We start from the raw sequence: 27,145 nt of genomic DNA, 5'->3' as shown, positions 1-27,145 counted from the left end.
GAGAAGGTCCTTGTGAGCAGACCAAGTGGCTGGGAGCCAGGCTGCCCCTTGCTAATTCTAATGGCAAGGTCATTTTATCACAGGCCGCTGAATGACCACACATTTATACATAATGCTACTCCTACCAGAGCAAACTGACAGGGACAGCACTTGAAGCCTACCAAGCTGGGCTAGCCTAAAGGTGCCCCGTGAGACATCAGCAAAGCACCGTGTCCTGGATCGCACGTACAGCTACACGTCCACGGAGTATCCCAGGGAAAGAGGGAGCAGGATTTAACGTCAGAGGAACTTTCCCTTCCACTACCTGCAACAGCACACATTAACGCACATGCAAAGCTACTTTAATTGCTACTAGTTTCTACTGACCTTTCAGAAATTGTTAAAACGCACTGAGAGGAGGTAGTAAGAAGGCATACATACTATTTTGGGCTCCCTTCCTACACAAGAGAACGTTGGCAGCTAGAGAAAGTATGGCTAGAGCTCCCATCCCTGGCTGCATGCCACTGATGAATTCTGCAAAGCAGCCTGTAAAGTGCTTTGGGAAGACAGCTGTGCTTACCTCAAGGTGTGTGTGGGGAATTACATGATGAAGATCCACTACATGTATTCTTTTTAAAACATTAATCCAATAATTAGATCCTTGCAAATCTATTTTTTTTTTCTTTTTCTGTTTCTTTTTCTTTCTTTTTCTGTTTCCTTTTCCTTCTTTTCCCCAGTTTTTAGGCTAACTTCAGGACACAGAACTCAAAAACTTCACAGAAATAACACGATTGCAGACATGCTCGCTGTCAGTTCATATCTCTCAAGAACAACTGGTTTTTTACCTCAGCGCCCAGGGTACACCTCTACATGGTGGATGCACCACCACTTCAGTGGCACAATATTATTTTTTTTTATGCTCAGGATGAAGAGAGATACTGGAGAAAGGTAGAAGAAACGTCTGAAGCCATGTCTGAAAATGTCCATTCTAGAACAAAGCTGTGTGCAATTAATCTTTAAAATGTGTGTCTCCTCAGAGGAAAGATCGCTATTTCATGCTTTCTAATAGTGTAGTACCACCAGATTACAGCGAGGGACAGGCTCTGCATCGTCATGGCTGCGAAAGAGCACAGGGTAATTCTCCACTCTGAATTTTCATTATAGGTACAACATTTTGTTCCAAGTAAATCTGACTTTTAAAGTCTTCTCAAATGCCAGCACAATCTGAAAACGGCCTTTTCATGTAGCCCAACAGCAAAAAGCCCACTTCTGTGCTGGATGCATGTGTGCTTATAGCACAGAGGAACGATTGTACTATGCTCCAGCTGATTGGTAATCTAACTATGGAAATCATACATTAAATCAAACAGACAGAAATGTCAGCTAGATTTAAGTAAAAACGTGTTCAGTGACTTCGAAAGTTCCCACCGGGGCATCAGATGCTTGACCAGCCAGCTCATTAAACAACATGAGCAAGATCTGAAATTTCCGGAGAGAAAAATATGCAGAAGCGGACAAAAATCATTATCACAAAAACTGTCACATTCTCACCACTTAAACAAAGAAATGTGTATTTCATACTTATGCTGGGATTTAGTTGGTAGACTGAGGACTTTGAAAACACTGTAGGAAGTATTTATAGTAAGGGCTAAGACAATAATAAAGTTTGATCTTACTTTGTCCTGTAGGAAACAGTAGGGTAAGGCAAAGCATGTATTTGCATTTTTTTTCTAGCAGGTACATACCTAGGAGAGACACAGAGCATTTGCATATAGATTGCTAGCAATCGCCTGTCACAAAATCCTCATGGACCTCAGCTGAAAGCAAATTTTTTGGGTGCCTGAGAGTGCCCTTTCTGCCTCTCATGGAAGACACTGCAAATTAAGGGATTTAGGCAATTCGATAAGGAAATGAAAGATTCCACTAGCAAATTACCATAACAGCTTGCAGAAACCTATGCAGAAGGATAAAGCTATTTTTGCTGACGCTCCTATCACTTCAGCTGAGCTCTATTTGCTTCTATCCAAATGTAAAAGAGAGACCATCTGAATCCAATGGGAAGAACGAGAAGATTCCTCCTAGGAGGAGAAGTTGATCCACAACTAGTAGAAATAGTAAAGCTTGCTTTCTTATACACTAGCAATGACCACCTCCCCGCAGACCTTCAGTATCCATTAAAAATTTGATTTTGAAAATCTTCACCTACCAGAATCTTCACCTACCAAAACACCTTTTTTTTTTTTTTTTTACCATACATACACACTTCTCACACCCCACTACGATGCCATCATTTTCTTCCCACTAACTTCTGTGTTTGTTTTCCCTTCCATTTCTTAGACAATCAAGGTAAAAACTACATAGCACTAAGTTTGTGTGCATGCTTATGCCAAAACTAGTAAATATTAACTGTTTGTTCCAAAAGGAGATTAAGTTTGGATGAGATATGTAGAAACAGAAGATGGAATAGTGAAAATGCAGGGACCCCTGATGAATTGCAAATGATAGGCTGACAGGAGCAATCACAGTCCATTCTACAATCAGGCAGGAAAGCATCCAGAAAATCTTTTAATTCAAAAAATTACCAATAATGACTAAACACAAGAGCAGGACGACCCAAACTCAGGAAGAAAAACACCTGGATATGAATATGCGGAAATAGTCTGATCATTCTGGATTCTTGATCATTTTGGTACTTCACAATTAAGTAAATCACAGAGCATATGGAAGACTGTCATAAATTTTAAATATATATTTTTTAAATCCTACAATTTTGAAATTACATGAATGGTAGTGTCTGAAGTGTCATGAAGGAGTGACAGAGATGAGCGGCATTCATACGTGAACGGGGCTAATTACAGGGTCAGTGACTTGTGTAAAATCAAATAATGAAGGCCCAGAAAAAAAAAGAAAAAAAGAAGAAAGAGAAAAAATAGAAAGGCTCCACCACTTTAAAGTGCTTTTTCCTTTTTGCATTCTGGATTCTAAACAATTCACTGGAAATGAATGTTCATTCTCCTTTCCTACAACATCTGTGTCTAAAAACAGTACAAACTGCAAGTCTCTGAAATTCCAGGATGCAGAGATACAAAACATCGTTGTTATTCTTGAGGACAAAATAATTCTTCACAGTATTTCACCCTCCCAAAGCTCTAACGTCTCATTTATCTCCACCATATTCTAGAGGATATAAAGCACAAATAGAATCCAGTATATGATTAATGGCAGTTTTGTCGTCTGAATTTCTCTAGACAGTTAAATTCAGAGGCAGAATTTGCTGTTGGTTTTTTTGTTTTGTTTTGTTTTGTTTTTCCTAAACACATTATATATATTATATATTCCCACATTTATATAGCCATGTGTGGCCTAAATGGGAGAACCAATTTGTGTTTAAATTACTGTCCCGACTCAACAGATATGTGGTGTATGCTATGGGTTGGGGATTGTGGAAGGAAAAAAACAATTGTTCAGCCAGAGAATGGAGTCATATTAACAGAACAACTCGATCCCTCCTTCCTCATACCTAGGGGGAACCTTCTACAGACAAATAGCATTATTGCCAATACTGAAAGTGACATTTTATTCCATGTCTAACAGAGTTATCGCCATTCCAGATAACATGCAGTTATCTTTGAAGTCAATATCTGTACTGTACAGCTGCTTGTAAAATACTTCTGTAAGTTCCAAACTGAAGTTTTTGAAAAATATTTATTTGTGCTTTTTTTTTTGTATATTACTAGCTATAAGGGTTTTCAGGGCTCTTATTTTTCTTTTCTGTAGTTATCATTCCCTGATTTCTTTGTATATAACTGCCAATAAAATGTTTTGAGATCAATATAAAACTACTGATCTATTGACTCCGCTATTCATGTCACAACTCATTAAAAATGGCCCTTTCAATATTTAGACACGGGGTAGGAATGAGACATCTGGACCTTTGACAGTTTTAGAGGTCTTTGAGTGTGGATTTATGCATTTTCTTTCTTTCAAGTACTAAAAATAAAGTATTTCTAAATAGCTTGCACAAACATAATCCATTTGTGAAAAGTAATTGTTTACTTTACTTGCAGCTGTAAGTCACCCTGTAAGTCATGATCGGCTACATTCTGCTGCCATCTATTTTGCGTGATGTTCTCTTAAAAGTAAAAATTAAAGCTAGATAGAGCAATTCCCTCTGTCTCTATTTTGCCAAAGGCCATTTCTTCTTTATTACTGTTCTGTTACAAGTAAGGTATTTAGAAAGAAGGGTAACCCACCTCATGATGACTGAAGTTTTTTTGTTTGGTGGGTTGTTTTAAGATATGACTGTAGAACGTTACTGAGCACATTACACACCATCACATTTCTTCAGATGACAGTGACCATAGTGTCCCCCATAACCTCAACATGCCTCTAGATCAAATCTCTTGATATAGGTGAAGAGGAGTGAAAACAAACATGGCATTTATATATCTGTAAAATAAATAACTTTCTTCAAGTGTAGTCGTTTATATTCCATGACAGCAAGCCATGGTCAACTTGCATAAAGATAGCAGAAGTGACAGAAGGGTCTCTCTTCCAAAGCAGAAATGTAGTCTGGAAGTCTCTGTCACATAACAGGGTCTTTACAAATCACAACTCCACACAGGTTTTCAAAATTTTTTAAAAGGAACAGAGACATCCCAGCTTCCGGCACGCTCATACTGGTGTCATCTTCCAGCTAACAATCAATTTCATACATACTAGAGTAGCCTTGAAAGAAACTCATTCAGCAGTTGGCAAATACCTACTGATACTACTGGCAAATACCAGAGATAGCTTAGATGTATTTCTAGGCATCTGAAATACCACGGTAACTGGTATTGTAGAGTCACATCAGAAAACATTAAGCAATGTAGATTTTGCTTCCACTGTACCCCTAGAACAACCATAAGACTATACGCCTGACTACCAGTCGCCAATGACTAACACCACCAACACTAACATACCAATACCAATACTTAGCATGGCACTTGCAGAGCCACAATGCAGAAGGGAATTCAAAGACAGTTAGGAAAACTCTACCTGTAAAAAGGTACTAACAGCAGCAGAGCATATGCATGCCCCTCACAGACCTAAAAAATACATGAATTTGCATACAGAGACACCCGGGCTTTATGACTAGAATCCATTCAGATCACTGTAAGAAACTGTAATTTTCTTCCTATATCCAAGTTTTTTCCAAGTTTTTTTCCAATCTACAGAAACTCTCAGATGAAATTCTCATTCATCTAAAGTATTTGCAAAGAAAAGACATAAAGGAAACATCAATGTGATTACAGGTCAGATGACTTCTCATAATTAATTGTTTACACAAAGTCAATAGTTTAGATATTTAAAGATTATTATGCATCAAAAAAAACACAACAACATCAAATATATTAATATATAATTTATTATTAAGCTATAATTTATAATTATCTGGTATTTACATATGTACAGTTTTAATTAATCTATAAATTCTTTTTAATATGTATTCTTTCATGCTTATAGCTTATTTATGTGGAGTAGTAATTAAGTTCTAAAACACATACCAAAAAATAATAATAATTGCTGGAACAGCCCATACAACTAAAACCAAAATTTTGGTTCTACTGAAGGAAATGAAGAAAATTCCCATCTGACTTCTAAGAAAATAAACAAACAGAACTTATGTCAAATTCAACTTACAACCTATCAGTAACTTAAGGTTCCTGCAGATTTTAGTTAACTCCATACAATTCACACATAACTATTGCTTCAATTGTGACCTGAACAATATTAATTCTTCCTTGAAACAATATAAGCGAGAAGAAATAAATCAAGAAAAAAAAAAAAAAGTATGCAACAATGTTCTTCACATGTAACAGTTTAAAGATATCAGAAGCCATAAATCCAGCAATACTTTATACTTGGTTGCAGACTTATCTTTAATTATGGCCATTTTTAGATACATCTGAAAAAAAAGAAAGTGCTTTTCTTACATACAATTTATGTATTTAAAGAAAAAGTGACAATAGTGCACATATTTTTAAATTCAAACTAGACCTTCAGAATGAATCTGAAAATACGTGGCCCTCAAAAAACTCAATGAGATTACCAATGCAAATTTTCTTACTGTTGTGCTATTACTATAGTTTGTATCTATTTAAGGTATACTAGGTTATTGTCTGCATTGAAGCTTACAGTTTTGTTTTGTTTTGTTTTTTCCCAGAGGAAAAAGCAAAACAAACCAGGACAAAATTACTTCACTTGAAGCCAGAATATGTGTAATTATGTGTAACACTGGTTTAGAAATTTCTGTTTAGCTTCAAGTTTTGAAGAAACAGTTCCGCTTTAACTTAAAAAATAATTGTGAACTATGAAAAATAGTTATGAACACATGGCCACGCTCTCCTCTCATTCATGAGCATGACTCTGACACCTGCAATCAATGCCCACTTTTAAATCATGGAGTAAATCAGGCTGGAAGGGACTCTGGAGATCGCATAGCCTATCCCCTTGCTCAAGGAAGCTTCAGTGAGGTCAAACTACTCAGGGACTTGCCCATTCCTGTCTTGAACATCAAGGATAGAGATTTCACAACCTCTCTGGGTTTACAGCTACAGTGTTTAACCACCTTTGTGGTTAAAAAGAAAAAGCAAAATTCCTTGTATTTAGTCAGTTTCCCATGTTCCAACTTGTGCCCATTGACCACCACCCCATTACCTAAGCGTCTCTGAGAAGAGTCTGTCTCCATCTTCTCTGAGTCCTCAATTAGGCAGTTACAGGCAGGGAAAAACACTTTACCTGAGCCTTCTCTTCTTCACGCTGGACAAACCCAGTTACCTGGACCTGCTAGCTACGCTCTCACTAACACATCCAGGGTGCTGGTGGCTGCCTTACTGCTATGCATAACACCACCGACTCATGTTCAGCTTGTCCATGAGGACTCCCAGCTCCTTTTCTGTAGAGCTGCTTCCTGGCTAGGTGGCCTGTACTCTATTTTTGCTTAGAGTTATTCAATCCCAGACACAAGACTGTGCGTTTGCTTCTGTTGATCTGCATGAGGTTCCTGTCAGCCCGCTTCTCCATCCTGCCCAGGTCGTTCTGAATAGCAGCCTTGCTCTCCAACGTGTTGACCACTCCACCAGGCTGTCTTTCGCAAAGCTGGTGAGAGTGGCATCTGTTCCATCATCCAGGTCACTAAAGAATGTATTAAACAGTACTGATGCCAGGACTGACCCCAATTGAGATGCCATTAATTACTGACTGCCAGCAGGACTCTGCACAACCGATCACAACAATAAGCCTGGCAGCCCACTGGGTTTTTTAATCCCCTTATCCTTCTCAACAAACCTAGGAGGAACCTAGTCCATAAACATACTTCAAACTAATTTATTTCAAGTTCCTCCTTTATCATATTTTTCCTGCCACAATGCCCATTGAAAATATCTGTCAAGAATTAAGCTTCCAGCAAACCAAGAACATTGTTTACTATGCTAACGTTACTCTACTGCTGTTTTCTCGTGATCTCCTGCTTACTTAGTCTACCTCTGTTTTCTTTTGTCTGACATTGTAAATTTTTGGTTTCAGCACTGTTCCTGTGCTCTGTAATTACACGGAGCCTATTACAGCCACATTCTAATTTACAATTAGGGCACTGAGGTACTGTAACAATAAAAATCATATGAAGTAATAGTATCTATGACTCAGTATCTGAGACTCCTGGATGGTAACTGGAACAAAAGCAAAACATAGCAAGCGGCCATGAAAATGAATTTATTAAAGAAATATATTATCCTTTTGAACCTCAACTTTTAGGATGGGTTTTTAGGATAGATTGCTAAAGAATACTGATCATTTAGAAGGATAAATGATAGCAAATGTTAGGCAAATTTATTACAAGAATACCTATATTTTCTTATTTCTTGTATATATTTCTTATAAACATAGGAAGTACAAAGATTGCAACGCTGAAAGTGACGAGACTGAGATTACGCGTATTAGAGGAGCAACAGAATGCTCACTCTGTCGGGGCTCCAAAGGGAACAGCATATATTCAGGATAGAAAATGGAATATTCACTGTATAGCCTCCTGACTGAAGCAAGATCTTCTGTTGATCCTGTACTCCGTATAACCCTTTTTAGGAAACTAAAATATTCTTAAAAGATTCTACCTTAAATACATCATAAGAGAGGACAGAAATACATCACAAGAGAAGACAAAAGTTCAGGAGAATGTCAAGTCTTACACAGGAAATTTTAAAAAGCAGAAGAATGATTCCAATAGTATATCAGAAATGTATCAAAATAAATGTAAGTATAATAGATTTATTTTTATTTTACATAACAATAACACAACACTTCATGTATCAGAAGAAACAAGATGAAAGAGAAGATCAATTTATTTTCTTTAATCAGAAAACAAAGTCAGAAATCACACTGACAAGGCCACTGCAATACTGAAAGGATTCCTCTGTCCTTACTCTAATACTATTATTGTAGTTTTTTTCTTAATAACAGTAAGATTTCAGAGAAAATTTAAACCTTGATATATATATATAAAATGCTATCATGACTACAAATCTGAAAAAAAAAATATGGTTCAAAGGCACAGAGATGACAGAATTACTGGGGAGTCATGGCAGGAGGGATATAAATAAAGAGGGATGCAGAAGAAAACAAAATAATAACGAAGTCTGGGAGAAAAAATAAGTAGTCTGGGAAAAAAAAATTTCCAAAACAAGAAGTTGAAATGGTGGATTGGGTTTACATGGCAAGGTTTTAGTAGTGTTGAGCTAGCAGGGTGGCCTCTGCAAGCAAAGCCCAGCAGCTACCCCATGCCAGATCGGAGCCAGCTCCAGCTGCTCCAAAAGGGACCCGCCACTGGCCAGAGCTGAGTCAGTTATGGGAGTGATGCTGGTTGGGCCTCTGGGAGAGAAGATTGAAGAAAGAGAAAAAACTGCTGTAAACTGCAGCTGGAGGAATGAGAAAATGTGAGAGGAACATCCCTGCAGACCCCAAGGTCAGTGCAGCAGGAGGTGCTCCAGGCAGGCAGCAGCAGTTCCCCTGGGGGCTGTGGAGAGGCCCCTGGTGGAGCAGGTGGATGTGGCCTGGAGGAGGCTGCGGCCCATGGAGAGCCCCCACAGGAGCAGGCCCCGGGCCGGAGCTGCAGCCCGTGGAGCAGTTTGCTCCTGGGGGATGGATCCCATGGAGCCGTGTGGGAGCAGTGCTTGAAGAGCTGCTGCCTATGGGCAGCCCCTGCAGGCTCAGTTCGGGAAGGACGGCATCTGATGGGAGGGACCCCGCGTGGAGCAGGGGCAGAGAGGGACCATGAAGGAGTGGTGGAGATGAAGCGTTAGGGGCTGACTGCAGCCCCCATTGCCCATTCCGCTGCACCGCTCAGGGGAAGGAGGTAGAAGAGGGAGGGGAGAGGTGTTTTTAGTTTGCTTTTAGTTCTCACTGCTCTAGTCTGTTAGTAATACACAATAAATTACATTAATCTTCCTACGCTGAGTCTGTTTTGCCTGTCATGGCAATTGGCGAGTGACCTTCCTGTCCTTAGCTCAGGCCTTGAACCTTCCATCGTATTTTCTCCCTCTGTCTTTGAAGAGAGGTAGTGAGAGAGCAGCTGTGGTGGAGTTCAGCTGCCCATCAGGGTGAAACCACGCCAGACAGAGAAGAGATTGTAGTGGCGGGGAGCACAAGCTAAAGGACCTGAGTGATGAGCAGAAGGAAGAAAACTACACGGAAAAAAGAATACAATCCTGTTGGCTGCAGCATTCCCTGGAGAATAAGAAATCTGATTCCAGCTCACAGCAGAATTTTTGAACTTTAGTTAATAAGGATATATATATGTACGTGCTTTTATTGTGTATGTTTCTGGTTAAAGATTGCTTTTATCTTGGATTTGTATTTGTGATCAAAGGACTTTCAGGTATATGGGTACCATCAAGCCAAGAAATGAAAGAATAAGGCTTATCCTGAGAAGAAGGCTCAATATATATCCACCAAATCAAACGAAACTAAACTAATCAGACCGTTGCTTCCAATGAAAACCTAAAGGACAGATCTAAGGAGTCAGTAGACTAACAAACGCACAGAAGACTCCAGATTCTTATAAGATTCACCCCTCATCCCATGTAGAATAGAAGGGGTAGATTTTTACTAGGTTGTTTTAAAATAAGCTGTACTGTCAGCTATATCTGCATCTAAACAGTATCAGGACAAATAGCGGTGCTATTCCTCCACAACAACAGTCATTGCTTTAGCTCAGATTTCCTCCAGCCATATCACCTGACTTTAAATGCTCACTGATGCATAGTAATACCGCGGATAAGTGTCAAGACGTGTTTCATAGCTGCAGAGCCTCCATACCTTAAGCTGCTAAGAATGCACGCTTCTCCAAGTTCAGCAGTGTTCTTCAGAGGGGAGAAACACAATTACCAGTACACATTTAGTTATCTTCATAAATACAACAATAATTACAGTAAATGGCTTTTTTAAAAAAACATGACTTTTCATGCTATGAAGCTTAGATTACAGGTGCATTACCAAGAAGAACAGAATATCCTCTTTCATCTTAATTAAGGAAAATTAAATATTCAGTAGAAGTATCCTCTAACAAACCTACTTGTACCAATTTCAAAATAATTAGTCGTGAATAAATACAATGTGACAAGCCTTTTATAAATGAAAGAAAGTCAAAGCTGATTACCTGATACCTAAAAATGTTCATTGCATGGTTACCTTTCTGTTGTGTCTCTTAACTCACATTTCAGCTTTACCAGGGAGCACAATGACTCTAATTCTGCCCAACACACCACTAAAGCTGTACAGGCTGCAGGTGGATTTTAAATTTTCAAGTTGAGTTTACGCTGACAGCAAATAAGTTATATTCGATTTTGATTTGTAAAATGAACTGTGTTTGGAAATAAAAAGATGAAGAAACAATGACTCAGTGGGAATAATACACAGATACTGTTGGTAATATAACATTATGATCTTGCAGCTATTAATTATTCTGTGAAAGATAAGGCAGTGATACATGGTTGTTTGGAAGGTACTTATTTTTGCTTTAAACAATTTCTTTTTGCCTACGCACACATAAGCAATTTAAGTTAAGCACTAACTGGGGATTTTTGCTGACACTCTTTACAGAATGGCCAAAGACTGAACAGGTTGTGAAAACCACAGTAGGCCAAACATACTGTACATGTCAAAGCTGACGCATACTGACAGGCTCCTCATTTTTTTCTGGCCCATATCTGTCTCACATGCAACAACCAAGAGGTCTGTTAACAGGCAAACATTATGCAACAGGCATGTGTTCTTTGCTGGAGAAGAAATGAAAGAAGAAATACAAGCAAAGCATCTGATGATTCCTATTTCTGTGGTCTTATCTGCAGCTGACCTGCTCCAAAAATCATTTCACACTGTGAACTTCAAGATTTTCCCCATAGTACTTCCTGCAGCCAGGGAGTACCTACAGGATTTCTATCCCAGAAATAGTTATCTGCAGCTCGCCATCTTCGTCTTCTACAAAGGGACACTTCTTAAAATACTGGAGTTTTATTGACTCTTCCTGTCCCCCTTCTAAAGCCAGCTGAGAGCTCTATTATAGAAACACTTCACGAAGCTTCCACAGTATTCGAAAGATCTGTTTTAGAGAGCAATGAAGTCTATAACACAACTTTGCAATAGATAACTTTGAAGTTAAGCACAAAGCACTAGCAGCCTTCTCATTAAAATAAATTAAAATAATAATCTGAACTCTGAACAGCTACTAGCGACAGCCATCTGAATGATGCATTCTAATGCAAGCTTGCTAATTATTTTTACTACGTTCATTACCTCTTTTGGTAGGATTCTCAAGGGTTTTATTAACAAATGAACTATTAAAAGTAGCAGATGAAGGAATAAAAAAAATCTTGGGTCTGTCTATCTGTTATTTTCAGACAGCTATAGCAGCATCCCACATCCGATCACAGCCAACTCTGTACCACAGCGAGGGTGGCACTGAGCCACAACTAATAAACCATGCTGAGAGGGAAAGCCGTGTTGGCTGGTGCTCAGCATAAGGACATCTATGTTACAAACAGACGGCTCACAGTACAGACAGCACCTGTATGCTTGCTTAGCATTATTTGGCAGAAAGGTATTAATACGACACTATATAATTTATATTAATTATACAATTTAGATAATACGTATATAATACGCCACATGTTGTAACAGTGTAATCAGGAACAGTGTGCTAACTCTTCCACAAGAATGATTTAAATGAAGAACTTTATACAAACAAATTATCTGTTAAGGAAATTTGACTCATTTATATCAGTTTGAGTTCTTACAAAACTTGGTTAAGAACTACCTGGTAACTTAATGGTGAAAGATTTTCACCAGAATATGCAATTCAATTACAGTGAAAGCATTTGTGCATCATAACATTTTTAACAATGTTTCTCAGTGAAAGGTTTTAAGAACACACTGGGATGAAATCAAGTATTACATTTTCTTTTAGTTACACAGCTTAGTTTCATTTTCAACATTTCACTCATTTTTCTGGCCAAATACAAAATATTTATCCCTGAGTTTATGCACTTTTTCCTTCCTTATGGACCTAGGGCTCGCTTGGTATTTTTAGCCCTATTTGATCCCTTAAACACTTAAGTTATCCCTCAGTATTTCTCTTCATCACAAGCAGCACTGAACAAACACACACAGACATCACTATTAGATTTTTATACTAATAGCAGTTGTAAAACAAGATCTGATCTTATTTCTTGACTTATCTTTCTATTTGAAAGCTAATCAATAGTACCAGTCAGAGAAAGTGTTACTTTCTACTGCCTGAAAACACGAACTCTAGCTATGAATTGAGTGTTCAGAAAGGCTCTTGAGTATTAGGTACTGGTCAACATGACTCACTTTTAACAATTTCTCCAAGACCAATCTCTGCCTCCTGTCCAGCACACAACCTTTCAAGCTTTATCTTCCTTCTCTCAAGGCTGAGGAACATACAGAACAATATTGTTCTCCAGGGATTGGGAGATTTTTCTCCTGTAGCCTCATACTGGAGGAGGTGGCTTCTTTTCTCCCACTAGATTGTTACCAGAGCACCCTCAAAAGATAGAAAAGAGGCAGACCTGCTGCTGAGCTCAACAAAGCAACCTATCAGGCTAGGGACCAGTAACTCGAGCTGGTATTTTTGTCCATGTATTTTTAAAATGTAGCAGCACCAGAAGCAGATGTAAAATCTGAATAGTGCAGATAGGTATCAGGTATATATTAGTGTGTTATTTGAACATTCAGTCCTCTTCCAGAGTAGCAGAATGTCAAAAGATTTTCCATGACAGCATTTCCTCAAGCAGCCTTTGTGGAGATAGAAAGGACAGGTACCATGACGGAGTCCCTGTTTGCTGAAGGAAAGGCCACTACTTCTGGAAAACGTATACCAGCCTTCTCCTTGTCATGAAATTTTCAGGGGGCTGCACTTTGCCATTACTCAATTCATCTGCATCTCAGGAAACACAAATTCCTTTGGGATACTGTAATTGTAGAAACTAATGGTGCCTACCTCTGTGTATATACTTACAGCCACAGCTCTTACCCAAATATGTCATTTCAAAATTTGCCCTTCATGGTATTTTTGAATAATATTTGCTCAATGATTGCTGAGCTGTTGTTGCTACTCCACTGACAATTCTAGTGGGTTTCTGAAACCCACTGGATAGGAGGGGTGTGGAAGGGGCTATAAGGGACATGGTTTAGTGATGCAACTCGGTAGGTCAGGTTGATGGTTGGACCTGATGATCTTTTCCTACCTAGATGATTCTGTAATTACAGTGACGATACGGTGAGACAATAGCTTGCTATTACAGTATCTAATAATCTGAGAAAGTAAGAACTGGTAGAACCTGCAGCTAGTGCACTGCCTTGTGCAGAAGAACAAAACTTGTACAAAGAACCAACACTTTATATGCCCAGGTAATAATAGACTTGAGAAAGCTCTGTATACATGCCACTTCTACTAATGAAGAGGAACACAGAGAAAGAAAGAAAAAATGTGAAGAATAAACACCCCTCTGATAAATTAAAGAACTCTCAGCTAATAAGGGAGGGCAGTTCTCATTATTCTGTCTATCCACAGCTGAAGAAAATGAGGACTTGGACAGAAATAGTTCTAATTAATCTAAAGAATATTAACAACTGATAAAACTGGTTCATTGGGAGAATGAAAGTAATTCCAATCTTCAGCTGAGATGCCACTGAAACAAATTTTAAGAGAAGACATTTAAGAGAGACTGTGTTACAGAAATAGAAAGAAAAAGGCATTTCCAAGTATTGCTAGCATTGCCACAGATTAGTTCTATCCCTTTACAAAACGTCAGTGTATTAAGCTATGCAGAAATATCCAAGCTGGAGTTAATGGAAAGCTTGGATACTGATAACCATGCAGCCATGGTGAGACTGAAGTCAAAAATTATGACAAAACCTTCCTGAGAAGCCTGATACTCATTCAGTCTATGGTAGCAACGCGTTGCTGAAATCACATGCCTACTATCACTATTTGTAAAATAGCTTCTGTGTATCTACATACGCTGCTCCGCACAGAAGGTTTGTTTCCTCATTTACACCATGAAAATAAGTGTACCAAGTCAAAGGTAATAAAACTTGTGACCAGTTCCTGTGCATGGTAAGCATTTCTAAGCTTCCCATAAAACATAATCAAACCCTTCTGTTTAGCACAAAGAATAAACTGGCTAAATAGATTAAAAGGCTTGAGAGTGCAAGGGCTGGCTGGAGTTTGAGGTGTGTGTAGGAGAAGGCAGCACAAGAGGAACTGCAAATGGTACCCTGAAGAGAAACAAAAGAAGGAGGAAAAAAAAAAAAAAAAACTCCTAGCATGGAATTCACTCAGCTGTAACTGGGATTTCTGAGCAAGAATTTGAGCTGATTATGTGTCTTCCAACTAGGTTTAGAAGAACTTAGGAGTATTTGTGTTTCGTATATATATAATCAAAATGCTCTGCTAAACCATGCAGGCAGAAGCAGGCACACTTCACACTGTGACTAAGAAAGTAGCAAAAAGGGAAGAAGTTCTTAGTTTTGATTTCATAAATATACACTTCACAAAATTCTTACACAATGCAGAACTGAATGTTCTGTACAACTGCAAAATATGTAAAATTTAAATAGGTTTGAAACCTCCAAATCTTTAATAGTTCATCTACTACAAATGCTTATGTATAAGCAAAATAATGAAGTACACATGCATACTCCAACTATTGGGACATGAATTTTTATTATCTTACTTACCTTTTGGCCACAAATTCATTTCTTGAACATTTAGTTGTGATGCTGCTAACTTTTGAAAAACAATGCGGAGCCTACTGTTAAAAATATGAATCAGTCTGTCAAGAGTCTTCCTTCATCCACCCACACTGTGAACGGCCCTTGAAAGCTATCTGCCTAAGGCTTGTGGCAGGCAGCATTCACTCCTTAGCCAGGAAGGGGTACACCAAAACATACAAACTGTGTTTCTTTGCATTTTTCTTGCTTTTTTGTTTTCAGAAGGAATTCAATGCTGAAAGATCCCGAGATAATGCTTTCTTTTTTTTTAAGCCAACTGTATCCAAATAATAGTCTGTAGATACTGCCCAATTAACTTAAAAAATAAAGGACAGTTTCAAGATTAATGAAAACATAAATGCATCCTGGAATTTTTCTTAATGGTTTGTACTCTGGAACAGAAACTTGAAATATAATAGGATGACACTTCTGAAGCCTCTGATTTTGCCCTGAAAATCATGGAGGTTTAGATGAAAATGAAGTTCTAATGAAACTGCTAGGATTCGTTGAATTAAAATGTTTTCAAATCTAATTTTCAGAGCACTGCAGATGTGGTAGAGCATGCATAATACAGAGTTTCCTGAAGGATACGCACACAAAACCAGCACAGCCAGAGCTACAGGCATGGTACAGACACAGCAGCTGCTTGTGCTACTGCGCTCTGCTTCACAGCCAGCAACAACGCAGCCATCTCAGAACCACTGTGCTAAAAATCTTTCCATCTCACTACCCTGTCCCTATAGCAAATGTCTTTCCAGCCTCTCTTAGATAAACATGGTGGTGTGGTGCTTTTTTGTTGTTGTTGTTGTTGTTGTTGTTTCTTAATGTGAGCAGAAAAGAGAAGTTTCTGCTAAAAATAATCTTTACTTTTGAAGCACATTTGTATCTTTCAGCACATGGCTTGGAAAAATGGAACACAGTAGTGAAAAAGACCCAACCAATAAATAAAATATTTTTAAAAAGAAAATAAAATCACAGGAACAAATGCAATATGGCTTGTTAAAATGGAGAAAATGAGACGTTCCAGTTTTGTGTTTTGGCATTTAATAGTCCTCCCATCATCAATTTTGTCGTTGAACACTTGCTGTTGAATGTTTCGACATATGGTACCAAGAGCATGGTATAGAGCATGCTAATCGTACAGAATGCTTGTGACGGCGAGAGCAACATACTAAATGAAGATGGGAGAAAGAGATCTCTCAATGTGAATTTTTTAAATGGGTAATGCAATCATGGTCAGTCAAACAATACGCAAGAGCACCCTGAATTTCCTAATATAATCAACTATCTGAAAATGACAACAAAAATAAATTTATTGGAAACAGTGCTTTTTCAACCAAAAATACAACTTTACAGATAAGACACATTCTCAAGTCTAAATTCAATAACAAAAATAAATAAATAAATAGAATATTCTATTAGAATGATTTTTTATTAAAATACAGTGAATGGGATGAAATTGGAGGTAAAAATAGAGATGCTGCAGCTAAAGAAAAGGCAAAAAGCTTAAAAAGAATTATTAAACTATAAAGGAAGCATTTAATGTTGTAGTATGAGTGTGTTTCTTTGAAATAACTGTCTGCAGAAAATGAGCTGAGGTAGTTTTTGATTCCTTGATGTGTCAGGTTGAACATCAAGGCTATCACCATCCATAGAAAATACACTTATGCCCTGGATATGCTTGCGTTGTTTGCATGGTAGCACAGATAAAGGGGAAAGGCACTAAGTGAAGAATCCATGGTAAAATTCAAATTATATTAAAGGATGGTAAGAAAAGTGTGCAGGAAAACAACACAAGGATTACTGTGTGATAAATATACTTCTTCCTTCTTAAACCACCGTCTGTACAGGCTTCTGTTGTGCAGTCCTAAAAATAAAGTGATTTTAAGGAGTCCCTAAGAACAAATGATGGCAGGACAACTCTAATTCAGAAAGTGATCTAGAATTTAAATAGGAGTAGTATTGCATATAAGCATAAAAACATCTCTGAGCAGCAATTTTCTGTACCTCAATGACAGAATCATTACTGAGATGTGGGGCAAAGACTTCCTTTACGTCTGAAGCCGTGTTCTGTTACAGTCTTTCAGCAGCAGCTGATTTGTTTCCCTGCTAACTTAATCTATAGTGCAGAAACATACACAAATTTCATAGAAGCTTTCTCTAATGAAGACACTCCCTTCAAGTATTTATAGCTTTGGCAAAATGTATCCTGTCCTACAAAAACACTCCTGTCCGGGAGTCAGCTCACAATTGATTTTCAGAAGAAAAAGCATTTCAGAAGAGCATTTAGTCATTTTTAGTAGCGAGGTTAGAGGAGAGAATTTTTTTTTCCCTGTAATAAATTATTACAACTCCTGTGCCGGGAGTGTCTCCATTACTAGGAGTTCCAAATTTAACTTGAGCCGTGTCGGGGAAGCCTGCTCTACTTTCAAGGACAAGTCTTCGCTGACCTCATAGAAAAATGTTCCAAGTTCACATGTGCTCCATTTCTTAGGAAATTTACTACGCCTGCAATAAGAATATGAGAACTGCCACACCAGCTCATTCTAGAGGTCAACACAACTCGGTACCCTCTTTCTCGTGTTGAGAAACGAATGCTTAGGGAATAAATACAACATGGAGCATTACCTGTCCTCTGATACACACTTCCTGCCTGTTGCCATCTTCAGATCAGGAGCTTTGCATGTGCATGATTAATAGCTACAGTAGGCACATCAATTGAATCCCTTTTTTATCTATCATCTCTACTCCAGGCTTCCACATGATGTTACCTCAATTATGAAATATTCAGTTCTGATCTACTTGAGTAAGTATGGACATTTAGTCATTTTAAACCTGTTGTCTGAAGTTCTTCCTGTCACAATTTTTGAACTACACAGTGAATAGCTGTCTCTTTGGCTTTTTTTTTTTTTTGCTATTCATTCTGTGTACCTCCACCACGAGTTATTTCTTAGTTAAGGTGAACCATTCTAGAGTTTTTAATCTGTGGAAGCAGTACCAAATCTTCTGCATATGAAGAAGACAGTACATCTCCCTAACTGCTGCTGATCTGTTTGTTCCAACAAACAACACTTATCCATTTATAACTTGGTTTCAGAACGAATCAGAGAAAAGAAACATTTCTTCAGACAGCTCCATTAAAGAGAAATCCATTTGATTAAAAACCTCCTCATTACACAAAAGATGACCGGTCACAGATCCCACAAGCACAGGAGTTCCCCAAACACATTTAGGGAAAGGCCCTAGGCTACAGCACTTCGGGCAGAGCCAGCAGAGAAGGGATGAGCCCATGGCAGGGAGGCAACAACCCGCTCCTCGCAGCAACACCTCCCAGGCCAGTCTCAGCACCGGGGCTGCACAGCCTCTGCTTCCGCAGCAACTTCTTCAGCTCCTTGATCAGCTCAGCAAATTCTGAATTGCAGGCTACTGCAGAGCGCTGCTGCAGTAAACAGAAGAAAATTCTTTTGCAGAATTTGGAAACCACCTGAGGAGAGCAGACAAGTTTCTCCTGCACGTAGCTACTATTTGTAGATAAAACTGACTTAGACCTTTAAAGAGGTTAGAGAAGACTCCTTTGGGGCAAGCTGTAAAAAATAAGTAGTTGAAAGTTACTAAGTGCTTAAGAAAGGTAGGTGTTTTTGTGACATTTGCTTTGCCACAGACTGCAAAGGTTTTGCTTCAGATGGATTAGGCATTGCTATAGGTTTATAAGCCATTAAGCCTAAAGAGCCGTAGAAAAAATGCATGCAACACGAGCAATTTTTGCTACAAACTGCCAAGGACACTTGTATATTGAGAAAATTGTTTTCTTGAAGTGTAATAAAAAAGATCTGAAGAGTGGTTTTCTCTCAAATAATCAGTATGCCTAAACAGCGAGTCCCTTATGAAACATTGTAGGAAACACTTGGGGACTTGTTCATACAGTTGCGGGTAAAAATCATCAACTGCTAGACAGCTTTCTTCAAGTGAAGACACTGTCAAATTTTACATCCACAGACTTAACACTGTATTTATCAGGTCTCCAACCCACAGTACAGCTTATGTCTTCAGTGAGATAAATGATCAGAGTTCTTCAAGAATTCCTTTCTTCATCTTCGGAGGACTGGCTCTCAGTCATTAAGATTGAGTGACAACTTCTAATACTCCCATAATTCGTTCCAAAAGATGTGTTTCATGTGAGGAGAAACTAGGTACAACAAGCCAGTGACACAGACTTCTGTAAGATTTCTGTGTTCTCCCATGGACAAATGGAATTCAGTGTTCATCCAGGAGTTTCTGATGCAGACCTGTTAAACTCCTGGATTATTAACGTTTTGGTTGTCTTTCTAATACATTTACATGGAGGGTGAATAACATTTGCTTCTCACAGCTTTTACAAAAGCAAAAAAAACCCAAAAAGTTTCTGCAGTACATAGGCATGAAAACAACTTCGGATCTCCTGTCTGAAGTTACCTATTTTTCCCTTTTTTGTCTTATATCCCATCTTTTCATTAAAGTCAGCTAATCCGAAGGAGATATGAAACACAGTTCAGATGCGATGTCAGTTTGCCTAGAAGGAAGGAAATTATTCAGGATCTCTTAGATCTTGTTCATCTCAAAGAATCTCTTAAGATGTTCCTAAAACAAATGCATATCAGTGAATATGTGTGGCAGCAGTTACTGAAGCGCACAGGGAAGTTTAAAAGCATCCTCCTTTTTGCACAGACAAGTATTTTATAAACTGTGTGTCTACGTATAGGCTACAGCTGAAAGGAGCATCTCATAAAGTGACCAAAAGAGCTATAACTTGGCAAAGTCTACACCTGGATTTTCTGCTTGAAGTAGGTGGAGGTATAAACCTAATCCTCTAACGATCTGATGGTTCATGCCTCAGAGGTGCATCTGAAGTAACTTACAGTTAGAAGAAATTTAGTAGTAAGGAACCTAGGAGGAATTTCAGGAGGCCATACTGAATGCTGTCTAGCCCATTTCTCTTCTCCATCCCCACTGCTCAGAAGGAGTGGAAGAAAGAGGGCAGCGTTCAGCCTGCTCCTAAGCAAGGAACAAAGTGAACTGCTCAACTTTCTGTCTTTACTTGAGCACCAGCTTGAGGAATTCTGCCTTGCTACAAAGCCTCAAGGATCTCCCCACAAGATCATGACTTTGCTAGCAACTTAGGCTGTTCCACTGCATTTTACCTCAACCCAACATAGTTTGAAGAACATCTGCTCCATCACGTAAGAACAAGCAGTCTACTTCCTCCAATTACGCTGCCTGTCTGCAGCTCTGCCGTCTAGGACCATTCATGGAAAGACACCTATCGTCTTCTCATGTAGGTAAAGCTCCCCTTCTGTAATACAAAATTTTAAATACCTTTTTGTGTTACTTGAATGGGAGAAAGGGCTGGAGTGCATGCATCATCTAAGCCAAATCAGAGTGTTGAATGCTCATACCAATGTGAACTTACCTATACAGCAATCATACTAAGTTCTACCTGGTTTTTGTTTGTATTAACTGTGCTGATTCTAAGCTACCAGAAAGCACTCCTTTTTAATAGAAGAAAGGAAGAAAATTGCCCTTCCTTCCTTCCTTCTCTACACATACATAACATCAGATATACAGAGACTGTGATCTGCACAGCTTTCCCCTGACAGTTTCAGAAATAGATTCTAGTTTCTTTACCATCCTGACATTTAGAATTATTTTCTAACTATCCAATCTCATCTGCTACAAAGTGAACTAGTTCTTCCTCATCAGTCCCCCAAAAACAATCTCTAATAATTTGTATATTCTGTAGGCAATTTTTACTTTATCTTTTCCGGTGTTGTTCTCTTAATGAAATAACATGTCACGCACTGCACTTCGTCTTCTCTTGCTGTTCTCCTACACACCTCCGTATCTTAAAGTTTTGTTTCCTAAACTGGCTGTTGTATACAGCAACATCAGCTTATGCAATGAATAAAGAATAGCAGTGAACTCTCAAATGAGCTTTCCAGTTGAGCTTCTAATCAACTTTTTGTTGAAATTCAACTTTTCTGTAATTAACTACAAAATGAGATTTAAGTGTAATGTTGTTGCATGCTTCCTCCTCCCACAGTGACTCAGTAACTCCACATTTTATGTTTATTTGATAGGTTTGCTTTTTTTTTTCTTAAGCAGCATTTCTATTTTCACTGACAGAGAGACTCAGTCTCCTAATTTGGGCAGCAGAGCCTTTATTACCCAGGATGACAGAATTGAAAGCAGATCAGGTTTACAAAGTCCAGACAGTTCTAGCTGGGAAATCAATTGGAGAAAAAAAACTGCCCTGATAATTAAGCACACTTGATATAAATCAGACACTAATCCAAAAACCCTACAATGCTATCAGTGCGGAGACTCATTTCAATGTAAAGCCACACTTCCAGCCCTGCAGAAAAAGAATCCATTTGACAGCTTTCTGCAATAACAGAAGAGAAATTCTGTCTGTGATAGAGCTAGAAGTGACAAACAAGGGAGATGCCAATACAGTTTGGAAAACTGTAACAAAGAGCTAAATCTCACAAGAGATGGACACTATTCAAAAATGTATTTTATATGATGTATCAAACCATCCTAATAGAAAAACACAAACTTTTTTTGATACCATGCTCTAGGCGTATTATATTGTATTTCTACCCTGACTGCAAGCCTATCTGCTCTTAATGTGAACTCCTGTTAAATGTATACGCCAATCAAGTATTTATATGCTAATGAACCTAGAAACTTTTGCACTCTCTTTGTTAAACTACTTTATTGGTGTCACACATTACAAATGTACTCCAAACCTTTCAAGTGACAGAGGCCTTCGCAGAGAGAGCACCAGATTTTTTTTTATGTAAATCTGATGTTGGTATGAGATATATCAGATTACAAAGAAAAGAGGCAGTTGATCTACAGTCAGAGTGAATGAGCACCAAAGAAATCCTAAACTGTAGATATTAAACTGTCAAAGAGGATGAACTAAATGTTATTTTGTTATTTAACCACTGCAGGTGAAAATTTTAGCCAAATACTCTGAAGTCTTAAAATAAACTTTATTTTATTTCAGAAAAGGTTAAAACATCTCTGACTGACAGTCATTCTTCAGCCCCATATTATCCTTTTGCGTTTCTCGTGCACCGTGAAGGATTCAGAAACCATGGCACCTTAAAGTCAGATACAGAAGGCTGGGCTGAATAATACAGCCTTAAATGTTGGATTACTTCTTTGTATTTGAAGACTCATTCACACAATTACAACATCTTGCAAGAACTCTTAATAGGCACTCAGTACTAAAACTGCAAGAATGTCAATTTGGAAAGACAAAACCAAGTATATATAGTCCTATCATTAGGCAGAAAGAAGCCGACTTTTCTTGCATTATTTCCTGTCACACAATAGAAATGTCATAACAGTCCTTGATAACTAATGGAAGTTTTTGACTGTATCCAATCTTTCAAAGTCAGTGATAAAAAGGGGTACTTTGCAGTCACTTACACTTCTATGTCATAAGCAACAGAAATCCATTTATTTTATTTTAAAGATTATAATAATATATTGCAATCTTCATGTAAATTATGTTCAGGGCAGGAAACTGGAAGATTTCATCACTTTCTGTAAATGGCATGGAGAATCATTCTACACCAAATGCAACAAAAGTAGCTTTCTGAAGGTAATCTCCACAGGTGCAAAACCAAAACTGTGTGCTACATATAAGCTTACTTGCAGCTCAAAACAACACATACAATTATCAATGGGAAAATAAAACACCTCAAAGACAAATTCAGGTTAAAAATGAAGTCCTTCAATTTTGACACTTAAAATTTAGTAAATTCTATAAAAATTCTTCTTTCATTCATTCTGTGAATCTCAAGCAACAATTCTACTTGTCCCCTGTACCTCTATCATTTTGGAAGCATAAATTATGATATATTAAATATACTACGTAAAAGTTTCCCAATAATGCATGTATACATGCATAATGCCGTTTATCTGTGTCAATGTGACAAAACATTCTGCATTCACTTCAATTACTAAAAATCACCTGTAAATGAAATAAGATGTCAAATATGCCTTCTTTTCTACTACTTCCCAAACACTGCTAAAAAATGTGCTCTGCTGCCATACAGGCTCCATCATGTTAGGACTCACTGAGGAATGAATGCACTATTATTCCTGTTAAAAAGATGTGATTTTTTTCCTCTCCTTCCCTTCCCTCCACAACAGGTGGTACACTTGGGCACACTAGCAAGAACATTTTCAGCCAGTACTAAAATTAACTGAATAGAATAAACAAAAGTTTTCTAAAATTCAAGTCTGGCTCAGAGCTCATGAGATTGAATTTTATTTTAGAGGAAGATACCACACAGATGAAGAGCACTAGTCTTGCCATGCAGTAAAGAAGTAGATCATCCATACACTTGAATCAAAATAAGTAGTGGAAAAAGGAATGAGTATCAGCTGTATGTAATCAGGTACAAAGTAAAAAAAAAAAAAAAAATAACATTAAGATAACTGACAATAACAATTATCCAGTAATCTCCTTGTGGCTCCTACTTCAACAAAGAGGGGTGACAACGTACATATAGTTCTTCCACAGAAATACTTGGACATACAATCTCTTTCCTCTGGTGATTGCTCTTTATACCCTTTACTGTATGTGCTTACTGGATGTTAGCTCATGATCAGAAGTAGATAGAAAACATGGTTTTAATAATATGTGCCTGTATTAAAGCCTCACAACTTGGCAAACATATTATCACCAAAGCAGTAAGTGTACATCATACTACTGATATAATGACAAAACTACTCACAATGATATCATGAAGAAGCTTTTCTTTGCTTAGCAATAAGAGCCAGATACTCACAAAGAAGGGTCTTGGACCAGATCTTTAAGGTTTATCCCACTACGATCCTCGGCAAGGTTCCTGAAGCAACTGTCACTCACTAAAAAAAATAGAAATAAAATTAAAACAAAACAAAACAAAACAGAGAAACAAAAGAGGTGGAAATTTAAGAATGAAATGTGGTTCTGTTGATTAACTAATAATCTTTTTGGGTGTAGTGTGTAATTTGACACTCACATAGGAAGTCTGATTTTCAGCAACATTTCACCTAATTTTAAGGTAAGTCAACTGAATGGGAAGTGATAAACAATATATCACAGATTACATAAAAATAAGCAGCTTCAACCTAGTATCCTTAGTACTTTTACATCTGCATGTACACGAAGTCTCCAAAGCAACCCTGGATGCACAATATACACAGATACTGACACAAGTAACAGGAGAATCCTTAATCATGCATGGTTCTGTATTCTTTAGCTAATCAGAAACAGTGAGTTGCTATGTGTTTAACATTGTAGATTACAATTGTTCATGAGTTAGATGTTTAATATAAGCAATTGCCAAGACAAACAGTTAAGAGCAAAAAACTATCCAAATGGCTTATAATCAACTTACAAAGTTCATATGAAGCAACCTTATTTACTGCAACAATCAAGGAAACTGCAACACAGTAAATTTCACAAAGTCTAAAAGAATATTAGTGTGTTTTTGTTTTCTTCACTACATAAAAAAAATGATACGATTCACCCCTGAAACTCCAAATCCTTTCTCTTTGCTAACTGTATTAGCACAGGTACTCCGTTCACACATGGGCTCATTTCTCTCAATGTGACAGTCAATTTGAGAGGTTGAAAGAAAGTGCTGGTACAAATGCTCTAATAAATCAGCCTCAGTTCAAAGGAGTTATATTTATTTCTGACTACCTCGAACTTTCTGATGAACACAGAGGTTGTGATATGGCAAAATCAGTGTAAAGATGAATTTTCTGTAATTAGCAAAGTAATCTGACAGACCAAGCGAAGCTTGTGAAGAAATGCACTACTGCTCGCTTTCCGATACACAACACAGCCTCTCTTACAGTTGACGAAAGGGAATGCATTTCAAATCATCTGCAAAAAGCACGTGCTCCTACTTCTCTCTAATTGTGATACTCTCTCCAATTTACATCTATGAGTATTCATGTGCATCATCAACACCGAAAAAATGCACGTTGTTCCCAAAATATGCTCTTTATTTGCACAGAGTACGATGCACACTGTGACAGCCCCACCAGCTCACTACAAAACCACAAGTGCTCGTACCGGCCAGCCCTCAGCTTGCACCCTCACTGCCCATGCGCCTCAGGAGCCTGAAGTCTGCCGGCCTGTTGGAGGACAGGGCTCCTAAAGAAAGGGCTGGGGCGGGGAGGGTCCTCTCACACAGCCTGACAGCTAACAGTACATGACAGTAATAACAGACATACTTGTAAAATGTTGGTAACATTCAAGTTTACCTGCTTGGCACCTCAACGCTCTAACAGCCAGGGAGCCTAACAAGGCCGCCAGGACACCCCCCCCAGGGCCGCTGAGGTAATCACCTCTCAGCCTCGGGCTTACAGCAGCTGCTCGTGCCAACAAAGTTCAGGACTCCTGGCTTCTTCCTCCAGAGACAACTTACTCACAATCACTACACTGAACTGAAATTTAACTGTAGTGCTAGCAGGAGCTACTTACCTTGCCAGGGAAGCTCCCCATGAACACCCTGGGCCTTCAGAAATGTTTCATTTCCAGGCCCACTACTTCATGGAACCCAAGAGTCTTGAATATAAAATCTCAAACTGCTGAGCTAAAGGAGCAAGTCAGGGAGCAGCAGACTCGCAAACAACCTCCACTCTAGATTTTATGGAAGAAAAAAAGCCACAGCTAGGGGGATTAGTCTGTATTTGTCTCTTGTCAAGTTCAGCAACGAGACAGGAAGCAGAATGCCCTGCCTACTGACTGGTCCTAAATCTGACACTAGTGGTGTACTGACATATCTCCTATGCCAACACCACACAGCGTGAACAGCAACAATAGTTGATCATGTTTTGGTCATTACTGACAGATCAAACATTTCTAACGCATTAAATAAAAGGCCAACAGCTTGTATCAGAAGCAGTGTGGCCAGCAGGGCTAGGGAAGTGATTGTCCCCCTGTACTCGGCTCTGGTGAGGCCGCACCTCGAATACTGTGTTCAGTTTTGGGCCTCTTGCTACTAGAAGGACATGGAGGTGCTGGAGCGAGTCCAGAAAAGGGCAACAAAGCTGATGAGAGGCCTGGAGAGCAAGTCTTAGGAGGAGTGGCTGAGGGAGCTGGGTTGTTTAGCCTGGAGAGGAGGCGGCTCAGGGGCGACCTTATCGCTCTCAGTAGGTACATTAAAGGACACTGTAGCGAGGTGGGGGTTGGTCTATTCTCCCACATGCCTGGCAACAGGATGAGGAGGAATGGGCTAAAGTCGTGCCAGGCGAGTTTTAGGTTGGATATTAGGAAAAACTTCTTTACCGAAAGGGTTGTGAGACATTGAAATGGGCTGCCCAGGGAGGTGGTGGAGTCGCCATCCCTGGAGGGTCTTTCTTTAAAAGATGCTCAGATTTAGAGCTTAGTGATATGGTTTAGTGGAGGACTGGTCAGTGTTAGGTCAGAGGTTGGACGAGGTGATCTTGGAGGTCTCTTCCACCCTAAATGATTCTGTGATTCTTTGAAATATTTGATCTAAACGTGATGCATTTTTCTACTGTCTCCTCCAAATCTCCCTATTGGAAGTAATCACAACTACAACAGAAGATGCTATCACAATTATTCTAAAACTTTTCTTAAAAAGGAAAATAAAGAATAACAATATAGAAGTATTTCATCAGTAAAACTGTCTGATATTTGTCTGCATATAATTCAAGCAGTTCATAAAACAAGATGTGTTTGAAATAAATGTTTAAAATGAAGGCCCAGATTTGCCAGAAGCTTTGTCTTATTTGTCTAAACTCAACCCTAATATTA

General features: G+C 38.5%; 1 protein-coding gene across 1 annotated transcript in view; it reads right to left on the bottom strand.

Moving 5' to 3' along the window:
* GPHN (gephyrin) overlaps positions 1-27,145 on the bottom strand; it is a 280,857-nt gene that overhangs the window by 175,854 nt on the left and 77,858 nt on the right. Inside the window, exon 2 of the mRNA XM_084288411.1 lies at positions 24,156-24,234. Coding sequence (XP_084144537.1) covers positions 24,156-24,234 — 79 coding nt within the window. The remainder of the gene's footprint in view (positions 1-24,155; positions 24,235-27,145) is intronic.

Source organism: Netta rufina (genome assembly GCF_964035555.1).
Source record: "Netta rufina genome assembly, chromosome: 5".
Lineage (NCBI taxonomy): Eukaryota > Metazoa > Chordata > Aves > Anseriformes > Anatidae > Netta > Netta rufina.
This window is presented reverse-complemented; position numbering and strand designations above follow the sequence as displayed.